At 41.4% G+C, this 19,326-nt stretch overlaps 1 protein-coding gene across 6 annotated transcripts in view; it reads left to right on the top strand.

Moving 5' to 3' along the window:
* Positions 1-19,326, top strand: part of SEMA5B (semaphorin 5B) — a 208,555-nt gene that overhangs the window by 117,593 nt on the left and 71,636 nt on the right. For all 6 annotated transcript variants that reach the window (XM_017823570.1, XM_017823571.1, XM_017823574.1 and 3 more), the window contains 2 exons: positions 9,224-9,286; positions 18,936-19,034. In XM_017823570.1, the coding sequence (XP_017679059.1) occupies positions 9,224-9,286; positions 18,936-19,034 (162 nt within the window). The remainder of the gene's footprint in view (positions 1-9,223; positions 9,287-18,935; positions 19,035-19,326) is intronic.

Genomic DNA, 19,326 nt, shown 5'->3' with positions numbered 1-19,326 from the left:
AACTGAATGTGACATGGCAAGAAACCAAATTCTGCTGTGGCTGTTAATTACCCAGTGTGCTAAAAGTCTCATCTCAGTTTCTGTATGCTTTTGTTCTTCAGTAATAGGAAACATATAAGTCATCCTTCCCCAACATCTCCTGTGCTGTTCTCCAGTTCTGGATGTTGTCATTCATTCTAAATTGGCCATAGGTGAGAGTTTTAAGGTCTTTTTTCACTAGCATACCAAATATCCCAGTTTACTAAGACTATCAATTTATATTTGGCCCCATCCATGCTTTAAAAGCAATAGAAATATGCAATTAATTAAGTTGTTTTCAAAAAAAAAAAAGATAAGCATTCCCATATAGAACATGCAAATAAATCACTGCAGTCCTAAGAACTTTCAAGCAAAATGAAGTAGATCACCAGCAAAATGAAATCATCACAGACTGACATTTTTCTTTTCATAGTATGATAAAAATACAAACACTAGATAGTAGAAACAGAAATACAGTGCCATCTTTATCTCTCTTCTTCAGAGCTGTGTCTTTCTTCCAAAGTATCATGTTGGCATGTTCAGTAACATTGCTGTGTAAATATGTAACTGTCAAAGCTCAGCACAGAGTCACAGCAGAATGTGTACTCCTGCTTGCTTTATCATTATGGACAGCACTGCATTCCAGTATCTTTGTACCCTCACACTGATTTCCCTCTCTTTGGATGTATCCTCATGGCATTACTTGTGTTAATTTTAAGGGTCTTTCACAAACCTGCTTGTCACTTTCAGTAAGAGGTTTACCCCACTTTGAATCAGCCCAGCACCTCTCTTTCCTCAGGTTAATGCACCTTATCCTCTTGTCTTCTCCTATGTGTCCTCTTCGTGTCTCATCAGAATCCCATCCCTGGTATACTAAAACTCTTCTGGTTATGCAAACCTCACAGTGAGTTATGTGGCTGGTGTGCCATGTCCTTTCCTTTCCGTGTGGTTGTGCTCCATTGTGTCTCTATGCTCTGCTGTACCACTCCTGCCTGATGCATCATATATTACTGCACTTTACTTATAATGCATTTTGGCAAGGCTGTACGTACACAGGCTTGCACAGGGAGTCTTGGGCTATGCTGGAGGCTCACAGGTGCTATGAAAACTGAAAATCTGGATGAAAAAGTTCCATTATGTAAAAAAGCTCAAATTCTCCTCTGTATGGAATTCAGCATCAAGTTACAAATGTTTTACGCCAGGGTTACTGGAAGTGTACTTAAAGGAACAGCAAGTCAATCTGCTTCAAATAGGAATCTTGACAGCACCTCCTCAAGGCTGAGCTGGCTGCTCCATTTTAATATGTTCTTTGTACACTGAAATTCCCAAAGAGCTGAAAAAAGCTGTAACCTGGATGTGGCTGTTGTTTATCTTAAAAAGCACCATTTTGGTTTTAGTACTTGGTATCAAATGTTCTTGACTAAAGCTTTAGACAATCGTCTTTAATAATAAAACCTTGTACAGTGGTTCCATTTGGGTACACTGTAGAAACTGTGATCTGTTAAGCCTCATACAATGCTTCTTTCAGATATGGGAATGCATGTCTGGAGTTGGAAATTCCTACCTGACACTACAGAGAGAGGGGAGTGTCAGATTCACAGACCTTATGTTGTTTAATAAATCTCCTGCAGGACAAATGGAAGTGAAGGCACCCAAATTCAAATTTCTTTTTGTATATGAGTCTGTGACCATGCCTCAAGATGTCAGAAAAGAGAGGACAGGATGTACAGTGTCTTGCCCATTGTTCTAATCTCTAAACCCTCTCCCTCACGCACCACCGACTCAGTGGATGTATTTTGTGACACTAGCGAAAAAATGCTGTCTAAGAACTGATTTGTGCTAGACAGGAAAGTTTTTAGTCCTCATAAGAGCAAAGGTCAGTGCTCATCTCTGCCTCTGACATGCTCGGTGGCTTTTCCTAGTCAGATGACCCCTCTGTGCTTCTGGTTTTCCATTCCTCCCATGTGCCTGTGCTTTCTGTTTAGCTTGTAAGTGCTCTCAGACAGAAATTGTCTCCCACAGCATGTTTGTATATTGCCTAGAAATATGGGGTCACAATCGCAGTTCACTCCTCTACGTGCTTCTGTAATATGAGTAAATAACAAGGGATTTTGACGCTGTGAAAGAGAAAATCAGCAGCAATGACCATCAAAGAAGAGCTCACAGCAGCTAAAAACTCTCCTGAAAAACTAACATTTGCAGTGGAGAACAGATTGTGTTTGTAGGCACAGACAGCCAACCATGGTTGAGGAGCTTATGCACTTGCTCCAGTGCTGGGTACTGTGATGTGCTCTCTGCACAGGAGGAAAACTGAAGCATTTTACCTCGCATCTGAGATAAGGGAGGACCATGAACAGGACGGGTTACCATGACTCAACTGGTGTACAGTACCTCATTTTGACTGGGATAACTTGATCAAAAAGGTAGAGCTCTCATACCTGGAGGCTGAGGCCCTATTCTGCTGGGTGTTAAAGTGATGCTCTGTTTGGGTGTGCCTACAGTCTGAAAACATAAGGTGGGAGGACAGACTCAACTCTACATCAGTGAGTCTTCAAAATGAAACCAATGAAGTTAACATGGTCAGTCCTCCTGGAAACTCTTCTCACTGTCTCTTGTGTGCTATGTACACCATTCTGTATTTTTTGGTGCAATATGTGATCCAGGGCAGAGGAACGTGCCTCAAACTCTTGCATTTCTCTTTGTAAGGATGTGATAACAGTCCATGAGATAGAGAAACGTGAATATTCAAATATGGTATTGTTTGGAACTGAGTTAAATACCCATTCTTAAAATGAGAAAGTCCTTCTTTCTGATGAATTATTCCATCCTTAATATGCCAGTATGTAGCATCCACTTCTGCTCTGACTTGAACAGAGTGAGCAGTTGTGTTCAGCAGCCAATAAATGCCAGGCCAAAAGCAGTCCCTGTAGAGTAAGATGTTGACTTTTGGTTATAGAGAGAAGGTCTGATTCAGAGATTAGGGTTATGGGACCTGAAACTCACTGGTGGATTTGTTTGTTTGTTTGTTTGTTTGTTTGCCAACCTCCATCTTCTAAGTGTTAATTTGAGGCCTTCCCCATCTGAGTTACTGTTCAGCCACTCCAGAAGAGCCATATGATTGGGCCAGTCTGTGGGTGCTTAGTTTAAATGGAGCAAACAGCTTGAGTTTCACCACATTGTGAAGGATCTGAAATCACTTAAGGGAAATCAATTAATAATTTGATAACACACAATGCAATTCCCTTCATCCAAGCCCCCTCCTCTCCCCACAACGAATTGACTGAATTCTGTGATCATTCCTCATACCTGTCACTGCATGCAGCAGTGATTTGCAATTTGTATACTGCAGTATGAAGCAGAACTAATTACTGAAGCTTGGCATTTTGTTCTTTCGGTAGTAGTTATCTTTTTATCAGACATGCTTATCACAGTTTTAATAAATTACCAGTGTTGGAACTTCAGAAATGGCCTCTGGTGTATTAAGCTACTGTGCTTTATTATTAAGAAGTTAGATTTTCAATAAGTTATTTATGGAGCACTGTAAATGTGCCTTGTCCTCAAGAGACAAAAGTCAATGCTTCAAAAAGGGAATTTAACTTTCCACTCTTAGACTAAAGCAGCAAGTCTTTATGGAGAAGTCCTGGAGGACTAAATAGGGGAGAAAGTAAAGTAAAGAGGGTAAAGTGTTGTAGAAATGTTTTCACAGTAAACATCATAGAAAATGAAGAACCTTTTCATGGGTTTTCTGATCCAGCCTGTAGAACTTTGAAAGATCTTTTCTTCCAAGTGCTGTAAGACCTGGAACTTATCAATTTCTTTTAATGCTGTAGAGTTTGCCCAGAGAAGAGTAGGTCTACATTGGTGCTGTATTATGTAGACACTGCAGAGTATACAGCCTTGTGAAATTGATTGTCATTATCAGCAAGAATCTCTGGGTGGTATTTTAGAGGTCTGAAATCTGTTCATCAGTAAGGCTGACATTTTGTAAGGGAATGAAGCAACCTCTGAGCATCCATTGTGTGAAGGACTTGATCTGCACCCCAATGCCTCCTTAAGCATGTGGTTAAGCTAAACTGGTCCAGTAGGGTATGTGCATATGTGCTTTATTTCCATTAAAGTCAACAGATTTTAAAAGCAGGGCAGAAATATAGTCCCTCCATGTTTCTCTCTCCCTAAACTTGGAGAAAAGTTTCCATACCTTGCTGTGAAATGAGCTGATCCAAAAAAATTTTGTAAAGGTAAACAAGAAATGCAGAGATTTTGGCCTGTATGAGAAATCCAGGAAGCTGCCTTCAAAGCAAGTGTTGTTTTTTTTTTTTTTCCAGAGCTACATTTCTCTCAACATACTAGTGCCTTGTACAGTTACTGTAAAAGAATATGTAAATAAATACACAGGGAAGGAAATGACTCTGCCAGCTCAGGTCTCTAGTGCACAATAGCTGTCATATCACAGCACCTCCTGCCCTCCTTCCTCATGCATAACTCAGCAAAGGGTGATGTGACTGGCAGATTCTGATCAGGGTGCCCAGCACAGCACAAGCAGAGAACCCAAATCACCTCATATTCTGTGGGCAGATTGAGAAGTCTCCTATGGGCACTGGGGAGGGTTGATGGAAATGGAAGTTCCTGCTGTCAGCAATTGCTGCAGACCTGGGCCTGGGACACAAGGTGCTGCTTTTGCTTCTGCTTCTGCTGACAACAGCAGAAGCCTGAGGAACACAGTACCTTCTAGAAAATGCTGGCATCTCACAGAATCAGTCCCTGATTTTTGGTGGGTTAGGGTTTTTTTTTCAGTACTCAAGTACAAGCTTGTACTTCAGGGGGGTTTTGTCTCCTTTTAAACATACACAGTGTACATTCTGGTATTACACTTTTTTCTCCTAATAGGAGACAACATGATTGTGGGTCTGTCTGCAGGTATGCAAGGCTTCCAGTGGTTTTCATGGAGCACTTATTTAATGGAAGTGAGATTGGTAACAGATGGATAGGTTTGTAGTAAAAGATCTTAGAAATTAACAACAGGTTTAATTTACCTGATAAATATGCATGTAACATATTATCTTCCAGTCTTAACTTTCCAGTTTTAAAGCAGTGTTCTGGTTTTGCACGAAAACTTGCAAACTCTGTTGTGCAAGTACAGGGAAGGGATTAGTGTATGCTTAATCTGTTAAATTCATATGTGGTGTTTGAAGTAATTATAAATTCCTGGCCTGAATGTAAAAGCTGGTCTACAGAAGTCTAAAGAGATTTCCACATCAACAGTTGAGGATGCATATAGCTATTGATAACAGGACTCTATAGTGACAGGCAGGTACTTTGGATAAAAACACTGGGATGTGCTGGTAATTAAATAAATGTATCCAGAAAGCTTCTCTCAGCAGTGTGTGCTGTATAACTGATTTGACAGCACATGATGAGATCGAATTTCTAGAGCACTGTTGATCTGCAGTCTGAACTGGGAGCAAACCATGATGCTCATCATTTATTGGGAGAGACATTAACTCGTTCTTTCTGTGTCTGGGTGTGAGATTTGAATATTCAGATACGTACTGAGCTTAGCTATTGTGACCCATTTCTGTTAATTTCTAGTTGAGCAATATTGCACCAGGTACATGTAGTTGTACACACGACTGCTTCTCTGTGATTGTCTCCTCCATGTGACTTCCTAAAAATGCAGAAATAATACACAAACACCAGCCCACCTCCCTTTTTTTTACCTCTTGTTAAGGACGTAGGGGAGGAATTGCTGACACTCTGAACTAAAATAGTCTCAGCTTGGTTGCTTAAGCACATGGCAAGCAGGGCTTGGAGAAAGCACATATTGTCCTGTATGTGTAGGTAGCCTTGCTCCAGGTTTGTCACATCTTCATCCAGGCTCTGTTTCCATGACCTATGCCATGGAAGTTGTCTTATTGCATGTGGGTCCAGAGATGTCTACTGCTTTTGACTCACTGATGTCACAGGAGGAATAAAAATAATCCCAGATGTGTTTTCTGGGACTGGGAAACTTAAGTGTCTTAGACAACTGAGAAAATTAATCATAAATTCAGGATGATGACCCAACAGAGTGACCAAAAACATCTGGTGGATAGAGTTTGTATCTCATCCAAGTGTGCAGAGGCAGTTTCAGTAGTGGGGGAAAAAAAAAAATTAATCTGGTTTATTGAGGGAGATGAAGAAAGGGAGGGGAGGCACCTAAGTCATTGTTCAAGAAGCTGGCTTTTGAGAAGCATTATGATCAGGTAAGGAGGTGAAAGTACAAAGCATCTCCTACAGTGCTGTGGTGTTATGCAAGTGTTAAGTAGGTCTCTGCCTCACTGAGAACTATATGGGTACATACAGATACACTCCAGAAGAGAGATCTTTCTGAAAGTTTCTCTGTCAAATGTCCAGGATGTAGTTTGATACTGGGGCAGAATGAATCTAAGGCAGAGGAAGAACATATCTTCATCTGTGGAGGAGGGGCTTGGGTTGGACATACCAGTGAGAGGACGCGGAACACCAGCATTACACAGGGAGTTTGCACAGAGGAGCCCAAGGCAACAGGGATGATGAGGGTGGGACATTTTGATCCGAAAAGACAGCCGATCAGTCAAGCAAAGAAACCAAACAATGCTGGAAAGCTTATGTGAAAGCCTCAAGATCAGAGGTCTGAGCCTGCCCAGGTCCAACCCAAAGGCCCTGACCACAGATGTGTGCAGGCCTCTGGGATCCCAGCACAAGGACGTGTCTAGGCTGTAGGTCAGTGGACCTTGCAGTACAAATATTTAAATGCACATTAGCTGCTTCGCTTTGCAGTTATACTTTTATTATTGTTTAGATGTTCTGCTTTGCAGGGTCATGAATATTTTCTTTGAGTCACCAGAGGTCATTGGAGTTACTTAGCCCACAAACTAAGTCCTCCCTGTCCTGCCAAAGACATGTGTGGGACTTGTAAAACATGCTCTAGATTGCCATATTGCTTAATTATCCTCTTAGCTCTAATGAAGTGCACCCTGACTAATGATGCAGTCACAAACAACATGTTCCTATAATTTGGGCCATCACCAAGATCTTCTGTTATCTCTAGACTCATCAAGGTAGTGCTTCAGAAAGCTGAAGGGCAATGTGCCTAGTAAAAAAAAAACATTTAGGCACATCAGAACATAGCTGGAGGAGAGCAGTGCTCTGACTTGGGCTATGTTTGCAACATGCCTCGAAGTTCTGCGGTGCAGGTGTCTGGCAGGAAGAGCTGGGTGTCCTCTGGGAGGCCAAATTCTTCTCTGTTGCATTGCTGTAACCCCAGAAGACCTAGAGTATTTGCAGAGAAGAATCGATTGCTGAAGTAACCAACAATTTTTGTTTTCATTTTGTCCTGTCAAGCACTGTTAGGGTAAACTGGGCTCTATAATGGAGCTCTGTCTCTGTTTTTTTTAAATGGGAAGAAGAGCCACCTAATATGTGACCTCTTTTCTGAATATTTTTTTTCTTTCTTTCTTTTTATTTTTTTTTATATTAAGATTGTCAGAAATATGATCCAAGGTGCAAAGATATTGTGGTTAGGTGAATATGGGCTAGAGCGGGGACTGGGGATCAAAATACTGCTGTGCAGTTGTGTTGCAGATGTCAAGGGCTCCTAGGAGTCACCATTCAAAATTCCTTGCTCTCCTATGATGGCTTACTATGTGAGCTCTCTCATCCAGTGACATATACCCTCTCAGGATACAGCTTAATGATCCTTTCCAGCAAGGACTTATCCCAGGTCTCACAAAAACACGTCTGAAGCACAAGCTTTTGGCCTTCAGCCTGGATTGGGTTGCAGTACATGGAAGGTATTTCCCTAGTGACTCCCAGGGAAAGATCTGTGCTCTTCCCTTCTCCGACCAGATCTTTGACTGTGCTCATAAAGTCTTACTTCAAGCCAAATTGAATGGAATGCTCAGCTAATGGAGAGATGCCTTTTTTCTTTTTTTTTAAAGGAGGTAGAAATATCCCTTCCCCAAATGTTGTATATGAGTTAATTTCCTGGGTGGTGGCATTTTTTGTAGTTCTGAATGAGTGTCTTCATGGACCTGAGCTGGGAGTAGGAAAATTCATCCTCTCTTCTCAGTGGTTTCCCAACTCTCTCCAGCAAAAAAGCTGGATTTATCATGTGCCGAGGGGACAATTTCTATGGAAGCCTAGGTTTTAAAAAATATATTGGCTGCAGTGAGAAGGTTCAAGAAGAGTTCAGATCCGGACCGAACTTTGAAGCCATTTCCTTTGTTGGTAATGGACTGAGGAAAATAAAGAAAACCTGGCTCTGTTAGGGGAGCTTTGGATCTGTATCTGAACTTTGTGAGCCTGGCCTTTCCTTATGTAACAGAGCTATTTTTCTTGTACTCAGAATGATGTATTATGTATAGTATGGATGTTTATTTGTATTTTCACCTCCAGCTAACTATACCTGCATGAATTTGTTAAGACTATTTTTAAAAAGTGCTGAAGGGGGGAAAATTTGGGCTGGGTATGTTGCTGAATATTTTAAATCTAAAAGTTCTCTCTAATGCAGCTTTTCTGGTCTTGACTTTTCTTGTTCTGAAGCAGTCAGTCAGAGCCAACTGGGGACCCCACACATTCTCAAACCCCAGTCAACAGTGCCCTCAGCACTGATGTGTTTTACTCAATCTCAGGACCTGACCCCACTTTTCTGGCATCACAAATCACCATCAACCTTTCTCCCCACTTCCCCAGCTCCCAGTGGTTTTATCCAGCTTGCTTCACTGCAGGGTTATTTAAAAGGTAATAATCTTGGGGGTAAATTTAAGAAGACCAACAGATTTGTGCAGAACTGCTGGACTTTGCTGTAGGGAATGTTTTCGTTTTGGCAATGAAAGCTGGTGAGTTTTATACAGCACTGTCCTCCTTGAAAAGAAGGTGATGACTCGGTGTGTGGGGTTTATATCTTGGACCTTACAGCTGAATGGTGATCAGAAGTTGTATTTACATGTAAATTAAAGTCTGTCCTCTGTGAACATTCCAGTTGCTTCTGCCTCTGGACTTCTCATCTATTTATCATTTGTGTGCACTGTGAGCACAGTGGGAGCAAGATACATGTTTACTGTCACAATGCTGCTTTTAAATTGGGCTGTGTAAGTTGGCTGGAGATGCTTGCTCTTGTTTTGGGAGTCTCCAGACATGGTGGCTGGTGGCATTCTTATGTGACTTGTGCATTTTGGTTTTTCAGGCAACAGCATGGGGTTCAGATGAAGACACCAGGAGGTCCTGTCAAAGTAAAGGGAAAACAGAGGTGAGTTTTTCAATGGTATAATGATGTTATGGGTAAATATATTTGGAACATGTGAAATCCACACAGGGAGCATCTGACATCAGCTTGAGCCTGTAAATTTGCAGCAGTTAGCTCTACCACCACGTGTGTATAAGCACCACCGAGCGAACCATTTCAAAGGCCCCCTGTCCAAGTTATTACACTTGCTCTGCAGGAAATTTAAAGGTGATTTCACTGCTGGAGAGGACACAATTTGTGATACATCAAGCAGCAGAGTGGTGGCAAGCTAGGGGTAGCATCTTGCAGTGGGGTCTGAGGCCAGGCAGGTTGGCTTAGTCTGGGTGCTCAGCAGTGAGCCGCTGGCATTCGGCCGCGTGGGATTCAATGCATGTTTGCAGTTAAGAGTTTATCATTATACAATTCACCTGAGAACTGAATCTGCTCACACACTGCAGTCTGTTCAGGTGGAATATCACAGAGCTGCTTTGGAGGCAGGTGCAGTCTGCTGAACTGCAATTTGAAGTAAGAATTGTTTGAAAAAACACATTGTGTCCCAGAAGTTTGGAGTTTGCAGGCGTTTCTGATTCAGCCACAGGACCTTTCTGCCCCTCTTTTGAGAAGCTAAAACAAAGGCATCTATCTAAAAGCAGGAAATATTTTGATTTTTAAAATGTGATGTTCGTTCTCTTCAAAAATCTTCAAGTCTCAAGGGTGACACCTGTGAGGGTGTCCTATTGTCCTTAATGCTGCACTGCAAAGAGCTCTCAGTCCAAACCAAAGGAGCTGGACAAAGGATAAGACAGGATAAGCACAACCTTTGTTTCAACATGAACAGTCAAGCAGAGAGTGATTGTGTGGCTGACCCAAAATGCTGGAATCTGCCAAGTTACAGTTCACTGCTTTAAACACAGGATTTTCTGGGTTTCCATTGACTATATTCATTTCATATAATACACTTTATGTGATTACTGTATTAACTTGTATGTACACAAAAAAAAGCTTGAATTTTGCAGATAGGCAACAATTTGCTTCATGTAACTGTGGAGACCAGGAGTATGGGTATCCTAGAACATGTCTTAGAGTTTCATGTAGAATCTACTTTATGCAGTAAAACATCATGGAGGCAAAATGGGTTGGGTTAGGTGAACACCAAACATGGCCAGCCACAAGAAGAAGAACAAGTAGGACAAAATTAACAAATTTCAGAACCCAAGACATGAGGAATTTTTGAATTTATGGCCTTTGTACTTTAAATATGCAAAGAAAGGATTTTCCTCTTTTCTTCCATTGTAAAGTCTGTGAGATTTAAGTTGTATCATATTGTTCATGAAGAATTTGAATTTATAACCCAGAATTATTTTGTCAACCCCTGGATAAAGCCATTCATTTGACTGAACAAATTCTAGGATAATTTCAATTTATCTTTGTTACTATCTTGCCAAAAGAAAGCAATGGTCTGAGTATCTTCACTGCTGCCTCCTTACACTGCAAAGGGTTTACCAAAAATTTCAGAAAATTGATGCTCTGAACAGCTGAGTTTATGCTGATTTTGATACAGAGCTTGAAATTGTTTGTGGGGTGCAATGACTATGGGTGAAGTTCTGAGGAACAATAATTAAGCAGACTGTTAGACACTTCTTGGTATACAATTAATGGCAAACAGAGTTGTTGACTAAGAGTCTGACAAGAAGGCAGGAAGCTACAAAGGTGGAAGGATTCTGCAGCAGCTAAGCAAACACAGATCTCTCAGGTCTGTATCTACTCTAACCTGTGTCCACAGCTGAGTCCCTCTTGGGGCAACTCTACACTTCCATTGTTTGTTACATTGCAGAGAAATGACTCAGCAGTAGCTCAAAAAATGAGTTTAGTCCAGGCAGCTGGTGAAGTGCTCTACTCCAGCTAAGAAGTCCAGCTCTGACCCAGCATCTCTGCCCTTGTCTGAGTAAATGCAGCAGAAATGTGAACATTTCAATGGTGGTACAAGATGCAGAACTCTGTCTGCCACAGCAGTGCTTTGTCAAAACTTGACTAATGGCAGCTTTCTACCTAGCACAGATGATTTGATGATAAATATGTTGTGGACTGTCAGGCACTTACATACGTGGTGATAGAAGCTAGAAAAAAGGAGGACCTTTGGCTCTTACATTAATTCACAGTGTAGTTTGCAGAAGTTATATCACTGGTCCATTTTCCTTTCCCATTTAATAATGTATGTATTTTAGGGTGAGGCTTTCAAAACCACCAGGTGTATTAAAATGCCTTTTTTCCCCCTTCAATCTTGTGTCTGTTGAGTATCTAAATCAGATTCTTCCTGCTGCTTAGAAAATCTCTTCCTAAAATGCTTAGAACTGTACCGTAAGAAAAATAAGAAGTGCAAAAATAAAACCCACAACATTCATATCACAAAAGTGTAATTATTATGGCATGATGGATACTCCACATTTGAGTACCTCTTGTCCGGAGAAAAGGCAAATGAAAAATCCGGGTCCCAGATTTAAGGTTGGAAGGTACCATTTCTTCTGGCACCTTGTATAGCTCTGGCCACAAGCTTTGACTGCTTATTCCTAAACTGAGCTCAGTAACTTGTCTTTGGCTGCTGCAGCTTTTTGAAGAAAGCAGAAAGTTTTGCACTGGAGATGTGAAGCAAATGGGCTGACTGTGCTTTGCTGGCTTGTTCTAATGACAGATCACCTTCCCTGTTAACAATATGTACTTTATTTTCTCTTTGTATCTGGCTTCAGTTTTGAGTGGCTGGGTCTCATTTTGCCCTTCTCTGCTAGATAAAAGAACCCTTTAGTTACCAATATTTATTCTTTACAGAGGCACTTACACTCTCTTGTCAATTCAGTACTTAGGCCCTTTAAAAAATAAAAATATGAGTTCTACAAGCCTCTTTCTCTAAATCATTTTTCTACTGCCCTTGAATATTTTTGGTGTGATTTTTTTTCTCCATTTTTTCACCTGTATTCTCTTGTCAATCTCTCTAATGCCCGAGTGTGATTAAAACAGCCTCCCACCTTCCTCTGTTCATATACATGGCAGTTTTGGTAGCTCTTCTGCCATAAGAGATCATTCAGAATGCCTGGCCACTGTGACCACTAAATCGTTTTCACAGTTGCTACTCCTAGGATGTAATCTCCATGCTTATACATAAAGCCCTTTTCCTTTTTCTTTAATGCATAATATCTTACAAAAATGTATTTTGTTTGTTGGATCCAGCTCACCAACCATCCTGGCATATATCACTAAATATAGAGAGAGGCATTGGCTTCACTGGTAATTACTACGTTTGTAATTTTTGGGTTATCCACAAATGTTATTTAAGAAAAATGTTGACTCTGGGCTGGTACCACCCCAGCTGGGGCTCTGCTAGAACAGGAATTTTATGAGTGATTTCCCTTTGAGGACTGTTTTCATCGCAGTAATGTATCAGATTTTAATACCGTAATGTGTAAGTTCTTGAGACTGATTTTAAAATTAACTCTCTGCAGTATATTGTGCATTATTAAAACAAACACCTTGGAAAGGTCTCTTTCATTTATGTTATTTTTATCAACTAAAACTTGTGGTTTCTTCAAAGAAGTGTACATGCTTTACTTGCCATGTCTCTGGAGATCCATGCTGGCTTCCACAAGTAATCATTCTTATTTTTCCAGCATTAATAAAATGTATCATGATCAGCACCTTTAAATTATCCCCTGGAAAACAGCCACATTACTGAGAGACAGTGCAGAGAACAAAGTCAGTGTTATGTTGCCTTTATTTTGTGTCTTCCAAATGAACTCATCCAGAGGCTGTAGTTAAAATGAGTGATGGATAGAGCAGAAGGGGAAGAAGTATATTTAATTGCATTAGCAGTTGCTCAGCTCCTAGTTTGTAATTGGTTTGTCTCTGCATAACAGTCCACATCCACCACATCTAAGGAATTTTGCCTGACATTGGAAAGTTGTGGCTTTTTAAACATGAGAACTTTGGTATTTCTTTTGTCTGAGCACCGAATTATTTGTAAACTTTCCAAAAGCAGCACAACATCATTTTAAAATGTGAAGAGAAACCACTTGTGAAAATGACAGTGAAAAATGGCATCTCTTAAGTGCTCCCTGAAGAGCTTTGTGTAGCCAGGAGGAAGATGATGCACTAATAACACTTCTGGAGCAAGAAAGAAATGAGAGAAATGTCTGATAGGCATCCAGCTAGCACTTGTCCCACTGTGTTGCCGGTATAGCTTCCTTCTTTTTTTGTATGATGCCCTGATGCTGTGGGGTCTTATGATTCACACAAGGTTACAGGAAAATCCTAGCCCAAGGCTTCAGCCCAGCTAAGTGGGGTTGGTGCAGAAATTGCTGAGCTAATGGAGGAATCAGCTGTTTCAGGCCTTCAGGTGGCTCTGTGTCACGCAGAGGATGCACTCTCTGCTTATCTGGTGAAACTGGGAAACTCTGCACCACTTAAAAATAATAGGCATCCAAGTAGGACAGGCACCATATAAATCCCCAGGCAAATAGAAATAACTGGGAGGCTGTCAGCTATATTTTCCCCCTTTGTAACTTCTCCTAGAGACCTGAACCAACATTCCGATTACTTCTGCTAAGCTATCAATATAGAATCAGCCCCTAAGTTTGATTAAAGTCCATTAAAGAAAACTTGGCTGGAAAAATCATTAGCAATTCTCTTTACTATCTATTGCACTCAGAGGAGAAAGACAGTTTGGTTGGGGCCTTGGCTTAAACTGAGTAGCAGAATTGCTTGTCCGAGGAAATAAATGTAGATATCTGAAAGTGTGTTAATAGCAGTGCTCAAGAGCAAGTTAGGTCTTGATTATTTTTTAACAAATCGAGATAAACTGCAACAGATAAATTAAATGTTTGCTGCACTCTAAAGTGTCATTGAAGGGGTAACTTGGAGTTCTGCTGGCTAATTCTCTGAACTCCAGGTTTTACTCCAGGAGTTTGTGTTTCTCTGAGGATGGCAGACCATCTGCAGCAACTATTTGTCTCATACAGTGTATAACTGTGGTTTTAATCTATGATTAAAATATATCAGTATGTGATGAAATAGGGTTAGCCTAAAAAAATAATTAAAAAGGAAATGTCTGACAAAAGTGGTTTATTCAAACTAAAACTTTAAGTAGTGCCTATATATGGCTATGCTTTCAAAGAAAACTGCATTTGTACAATGAGATTAAGGGTTTATAACCTTTTAGAATGCTGGAGTTAAGAGATGACATAATGAATGACTAAGAAGCATCTACACCTGGATTATTCACAGCATTCTGAAATTGTCTTTTTGAATTTTACCTCAAACAGAAGCTGCACTAGGTCAGCCCCTATATTTGCTGATATGTCCACATGAATGAAGGCAGTAACAGGGCACCACTCCTGCTTCTCGAGTTTGAAAATGTGCTCTCAGAGCAGCCTGACATCTCTGTGAGCCAGAAAGAGACCTGGTCCTGTCCACAGTCATGGACATAGAGCATTTGCAGACAGTGAATGAACAGTTACTTTAAATGTTAAAAAAATAAAATAAATGAGGACAAGCTTAAACTAAGGGGGTGGGAGGGAGTGGCTTCAGGGATATTTGTTCTGACTGAGATCCTGTGCCTTGTAGTGTTGAGCGTTAGAAGTCATGTACTCTTCCTTTCTAGGAAAACAAGGGTCATTAGACTGGAAAAAAGTGATACTTTCTAAATTTAAGGCCTTATCTCAAAGAAGGTTATTTTGAGGAAGGAGCAAGAACCTCAAAGTGGGTAACATGCAATTCATAGAAAAATCAGAGATACACTTAATTCTCTGGCAGTGAGCCACAGGTTTTTATCAACTCTGCCATATATTTAATAATAATCCCAACTAATATAACTGAGTTATTCTTATTAACCATATAAATATGCAGTCTTCCCCTTTGTTTAAATCCTTAATCTCTTGATCCCAGTAATATCTTCTGGTGATGAGATTTGCAGACTGATCATACACAGCTTTAACTGTCTGCTCCATAATGTGAGAGCAGGATCCAAATATCATCTTGTCTGGACAGAGGTGGGTTCAAACTTGCCAAATTTTCTGGTTATTTTAAAGCCTGTCTGAATTTTGCCTTCTGGATGCCTGGAGTTTTCCAGCCACATGGAAGAAACTGCATTAAATAGCTCCTATTTTCTGTAGGGGTTTGTGAGATCATTTTACTACCCAGTTGCCTCAGCTATGAATTGTTGCAGAGAGAAACGTACTGAATGACTTTTCAAAGCAAATCCAGGCCGGTTTAAAGAACACAGAGAGAAGGCTGTTCCTTGGTATTTATTTGGAGAACGGGGTAGAAAGGATCTAATGTAAATCTCACAGACAGTGTCTTGAGAAAAATCCTGCAAGTTGGATCTTTTAAGTGGTTTGGTTTATTCTTTGCTTTTGTTGGAGGCTTTCATAGACTGACATGACTGTCAATGGGTACGGCAACAAGAAACACGAGATGAGCACCATATTCCTTTTCAGGTCAGGCAGGTTAGAGAGATAGGATCTGGTAGTTAGACCTCTGTGACTGCCCTTCAGGAGCTCCTCTAACTCAGCATGTCACCACAGCAAGTTTAGCACCTGCATTGTTTTGGTTGACAGATCAGGGCACATAATGTACATCTGTTTACTTTACTTTAAGTGTAGAAATAGCTTTGAGAACAGTGTTTGAAATGTGCATATTATCATTGCTCTTCCTCGAGAAGAATGGGGCGCTGCTATGATCATCAGTAAGACAGAGAAAATGCCTGGTCAGTTAATTCACAGGAACAACTTCAGCTGGACATGACCCACACCTAGCAGCATAGTTTTTAAGCAGAGTAGAGAACATCCACTAGTCACGCCCCTTTCTGCCTTTTACAGCTAATGAAAACCAACTAGTGAGTTTGTTGTATCCAGTACCCTGACAAGTATCAGCTGTCCAATGTTTCCAGTCTGACACCTCACCCATACTGACTGTGCTCTTTTGCTCTTTGCTGCCGCAGTTGGGAATGGGCTGGAAGTCACAGATGAAGTATCCTGGAGCAGGTTCAGACAGCAGCAGATATATTTGCTCAGTATGGTTTCTTCCTCTATTTCAGTAAATGACTTCTGCTTTGGACAGAATGGGTGCAAATAAAGTCATGCATAATTAGGCTAAAATAACACAAGATTATACTAGCTTCCAGCATCCTCACCAAGCCAGGCTACCAAGCCTAGAGTAAAAGTGTGCAATAGATACATCACTGCCAGTAGACTGCAGCATATAATCTTTCAGAGACATTCTTCTTGTATGCTATCTTCTAAGCTGGGAAGATTTTTATAGAAATTGAAGTTTGTTAATCTGTAGTACAGTTCTGTGCAAATAAGAGAATTCTCCAAGTTAGGATTTTAGATTTCTGCAGGACAGGGCTTTAATTAGGAATACATTGTATAGCTAGGCAGGAGAGTGTCCAGCAACATAAATGGTTTTAGCTGGTTTAGGTCAGAAGCTGTGTTTAGACCCTGCACAAAGAAGGGAAGGGTGCAGGTGGAGAGGGAGCATATGGGTATTCTCTTATTGTGTGAAATTTGAGTACAGAGCTGAATTCTGGGTTAGATGCCAAATCAGTCATATTCTGAAAACAAAACTCTGTTGGGAGAGGACGTAATGCTTTTTGTAATAGCATTTACTCAAGAATTTCTATTACTTTGCATTTAAATATATAGTGGTCTTAACATTATGTGGGATTGAATAACTGTGGTCTACAGAAAGAGGAATTACTTAAAGCAGTCATGAGATACAGACATCTTAAGGGCAGGGAATAAATGGGAGGGCTCCCAGCACTATGAAGCAATGACAGTAGAGGACAGAGAGTCTGGTAAGCCCTTTGTCTTGTTAAAGGGAGCAATGAGACCTCTATTCTCAACACAGCGTTTGGGACAGTGCTTCTCAAGGTCCTGTTTGATGGACTGATGCACAGTCACCATGACTGATCTGCTTCTGAAATTGGAAGTGCCGAGTTGACCCAGCTATTATGAATCTAAGCTCTCATTTTTGGGTGACATGCCTTTGGTATGTAAACCCCCGATGACCCTGCTGAGCCTCAAGTCTGTGGCACCCTGTAGCTTCTGCCTGGGCTGGGTGAGCGCTCCTGGGCTGGCTCTGGAGTGCAGTCCCTGTGATCTTCTCCATTCAAAAGCAAGCACCATGCGTCATGCTCATGCAGTCACTTGTCTGTGGCTAACGCTAGTGGATGTCTGCACTGAATCCTTCAACAAGTAGATTTCCATAGAGCAAATGAAAGAAGATAGCATGTAATACAGCTAAGCAAGCCCCTTCCTTTCCAGGGGATGTTTTTACACAGCTGAAACTTGCAAATGAAGTCTTCAGGGAAATGATCAACAGTGTGGAGCGCTGTGAGACAGGGAAGCTTGCAAAGTGAACACTCCTTACAGAAGGAGAAGTGGTGTCTGCAGCTGTAGGCTCAGCTTAGTGGCAAATGATGATCTATTGGACGGAGGAAAGCAAAGCAGCCAGGATAACCCAGCTGAGTTTGTTATTTTTTAACAAGCTTCCTTTTCTGTTTATTCTACAACATAATAGACTTTCTTCACTTGGAGCCCAGTGGGTGCCATCATTAGCTATTCCTCATATCCTTTCCTCTGAGGTGGCCCCAGAGGCCAGGGCAGGCAGGCTGTACCAGGCTCACTGCTCATCTGTTGTCAAGGCTGTTTGGATGAACCTCGGGGTAGGTGGCTCTCGACCCTCTTGCTCTGCCTGTGGGAGTTGCACGCTAGTCTCACACCTCCCTTTCCCTGTGTGTACTGTTAGAAAGTTCCCGCCTTATGTGGCCTCTTTCTCCTCTGCTGCTTAACTCCAGGAGATGCTCAGTTAGCCTGATCTGCAGTCCACAGGTCTCTGGATGTGAGGCTGTGAGGAGGAAAAGAGACCATGGCTCTTTCTAACAACATGAAGGTGATTTTCTGAAAAAATGACAACTGCAGCCTTGTGCTGCCACCCCTACCCCAGCAGAGGACAGCAGGAACCCTGCACCTTTGGCGACTGGCATGTGGAGGGAGCTGCCTATTTGTACCAGCAAGTGGTCATGCAACTGAGAAGAGAGAATTTGCTATTTCTCACTGGCCCGGCCTTACAGAGAAACTCCCACCATGGAAAATCCTGAGCACACAATCCTCTGGAAGGCAGGAAATCACAGCCTATTCAAGCATGAGATTGAGATTCTGACCAGCCTGGTCTATTAAAGAGAAGTTCCTGCTGTTTTCCTGCTGACATTGGTTTGAATTATAGTGCAGACAGACCCGCTGTCCTTCACTGGAGTCTGTGTCTGGGTAATGTTTTCAAAGCTGCAGCATTGCTGGGAAAATAGGTCAGAAGTATCATGGAAAGAGGGAGAATTTCTCTTCCAATCTAAGCAGAGCACAGAAAGAGCCATTTGTGTAGTTATGAGACTGAGTCAACCTGATGGATAACATCCTATCCAGGGACTGTGCAGGGCTATGGTTAGAGAGATAACCAGCAAATCGGGCTTGCTCACTTAGACCACTAGCTCCCTACAGCTGTGCACTGCTTGATGCAACAAACCTCAGCCCAAGTTAGAGCTGAGGAAGGTGTATTCCAGCTGCAACACAGGTATTTTTATAATGTAATAAAATTTTCAAAAATCCTTTGTCTCTGTCTTGTGTCCCTATAGGAAGAGTGCCAGAACTATGTCCGAGTGCTGATTGTTTATGGCAAGAAGGTTTTTACCTGTGGTACCAACGCCTTTTCACCAGTGTGTTCCAGTCGACAGGTCTGGTTTGCCTCTTTTACGGTGATGGAAAGGGCTGGATGCATGCACTGGGGAAGTCCAGTCATTTGGCAGGGCATCATGGCTACAGAGAATATGTTCTAAATGTAGCTGACCTGAAATTATTTTGGTTTTCTTCTTTGGGTTGCTTTGGGCTGCTTTAGGGCAATGAGTATATCTGCAGTTGGGGAACTAAAAGCTTGTTTTATGGGTAAGTTGGACCTGGACAAAGTGTTGCTCATGTAAACCTTGAGTATGGTGCTGAAAATGGGGAATATAGACAAGCTTACCTGTC

Source organism: Lepidothrix coronata, unplaced genomic scaffold (assembly GCF_001604755.1).
Source record: "Lepidothrix coronata isolate B3197 unplaced genomic scaffold, Lepidothrix_coronata-1.0 Scaffold103, whole genome shotgun sequence".
In the NCBI taxonomy this organism is placed as follows: Eukaryota; Metazoa; Chordata; class Aves; order Passeriformes; family Pipridae; genus Lepidothrix; species Lepidothrix coronata.
The sequence above is the reverse complement of the archived record's forward strand: the minus strand, read 5'-3'. Positions and strand labels throughout refer to the sequence as shown.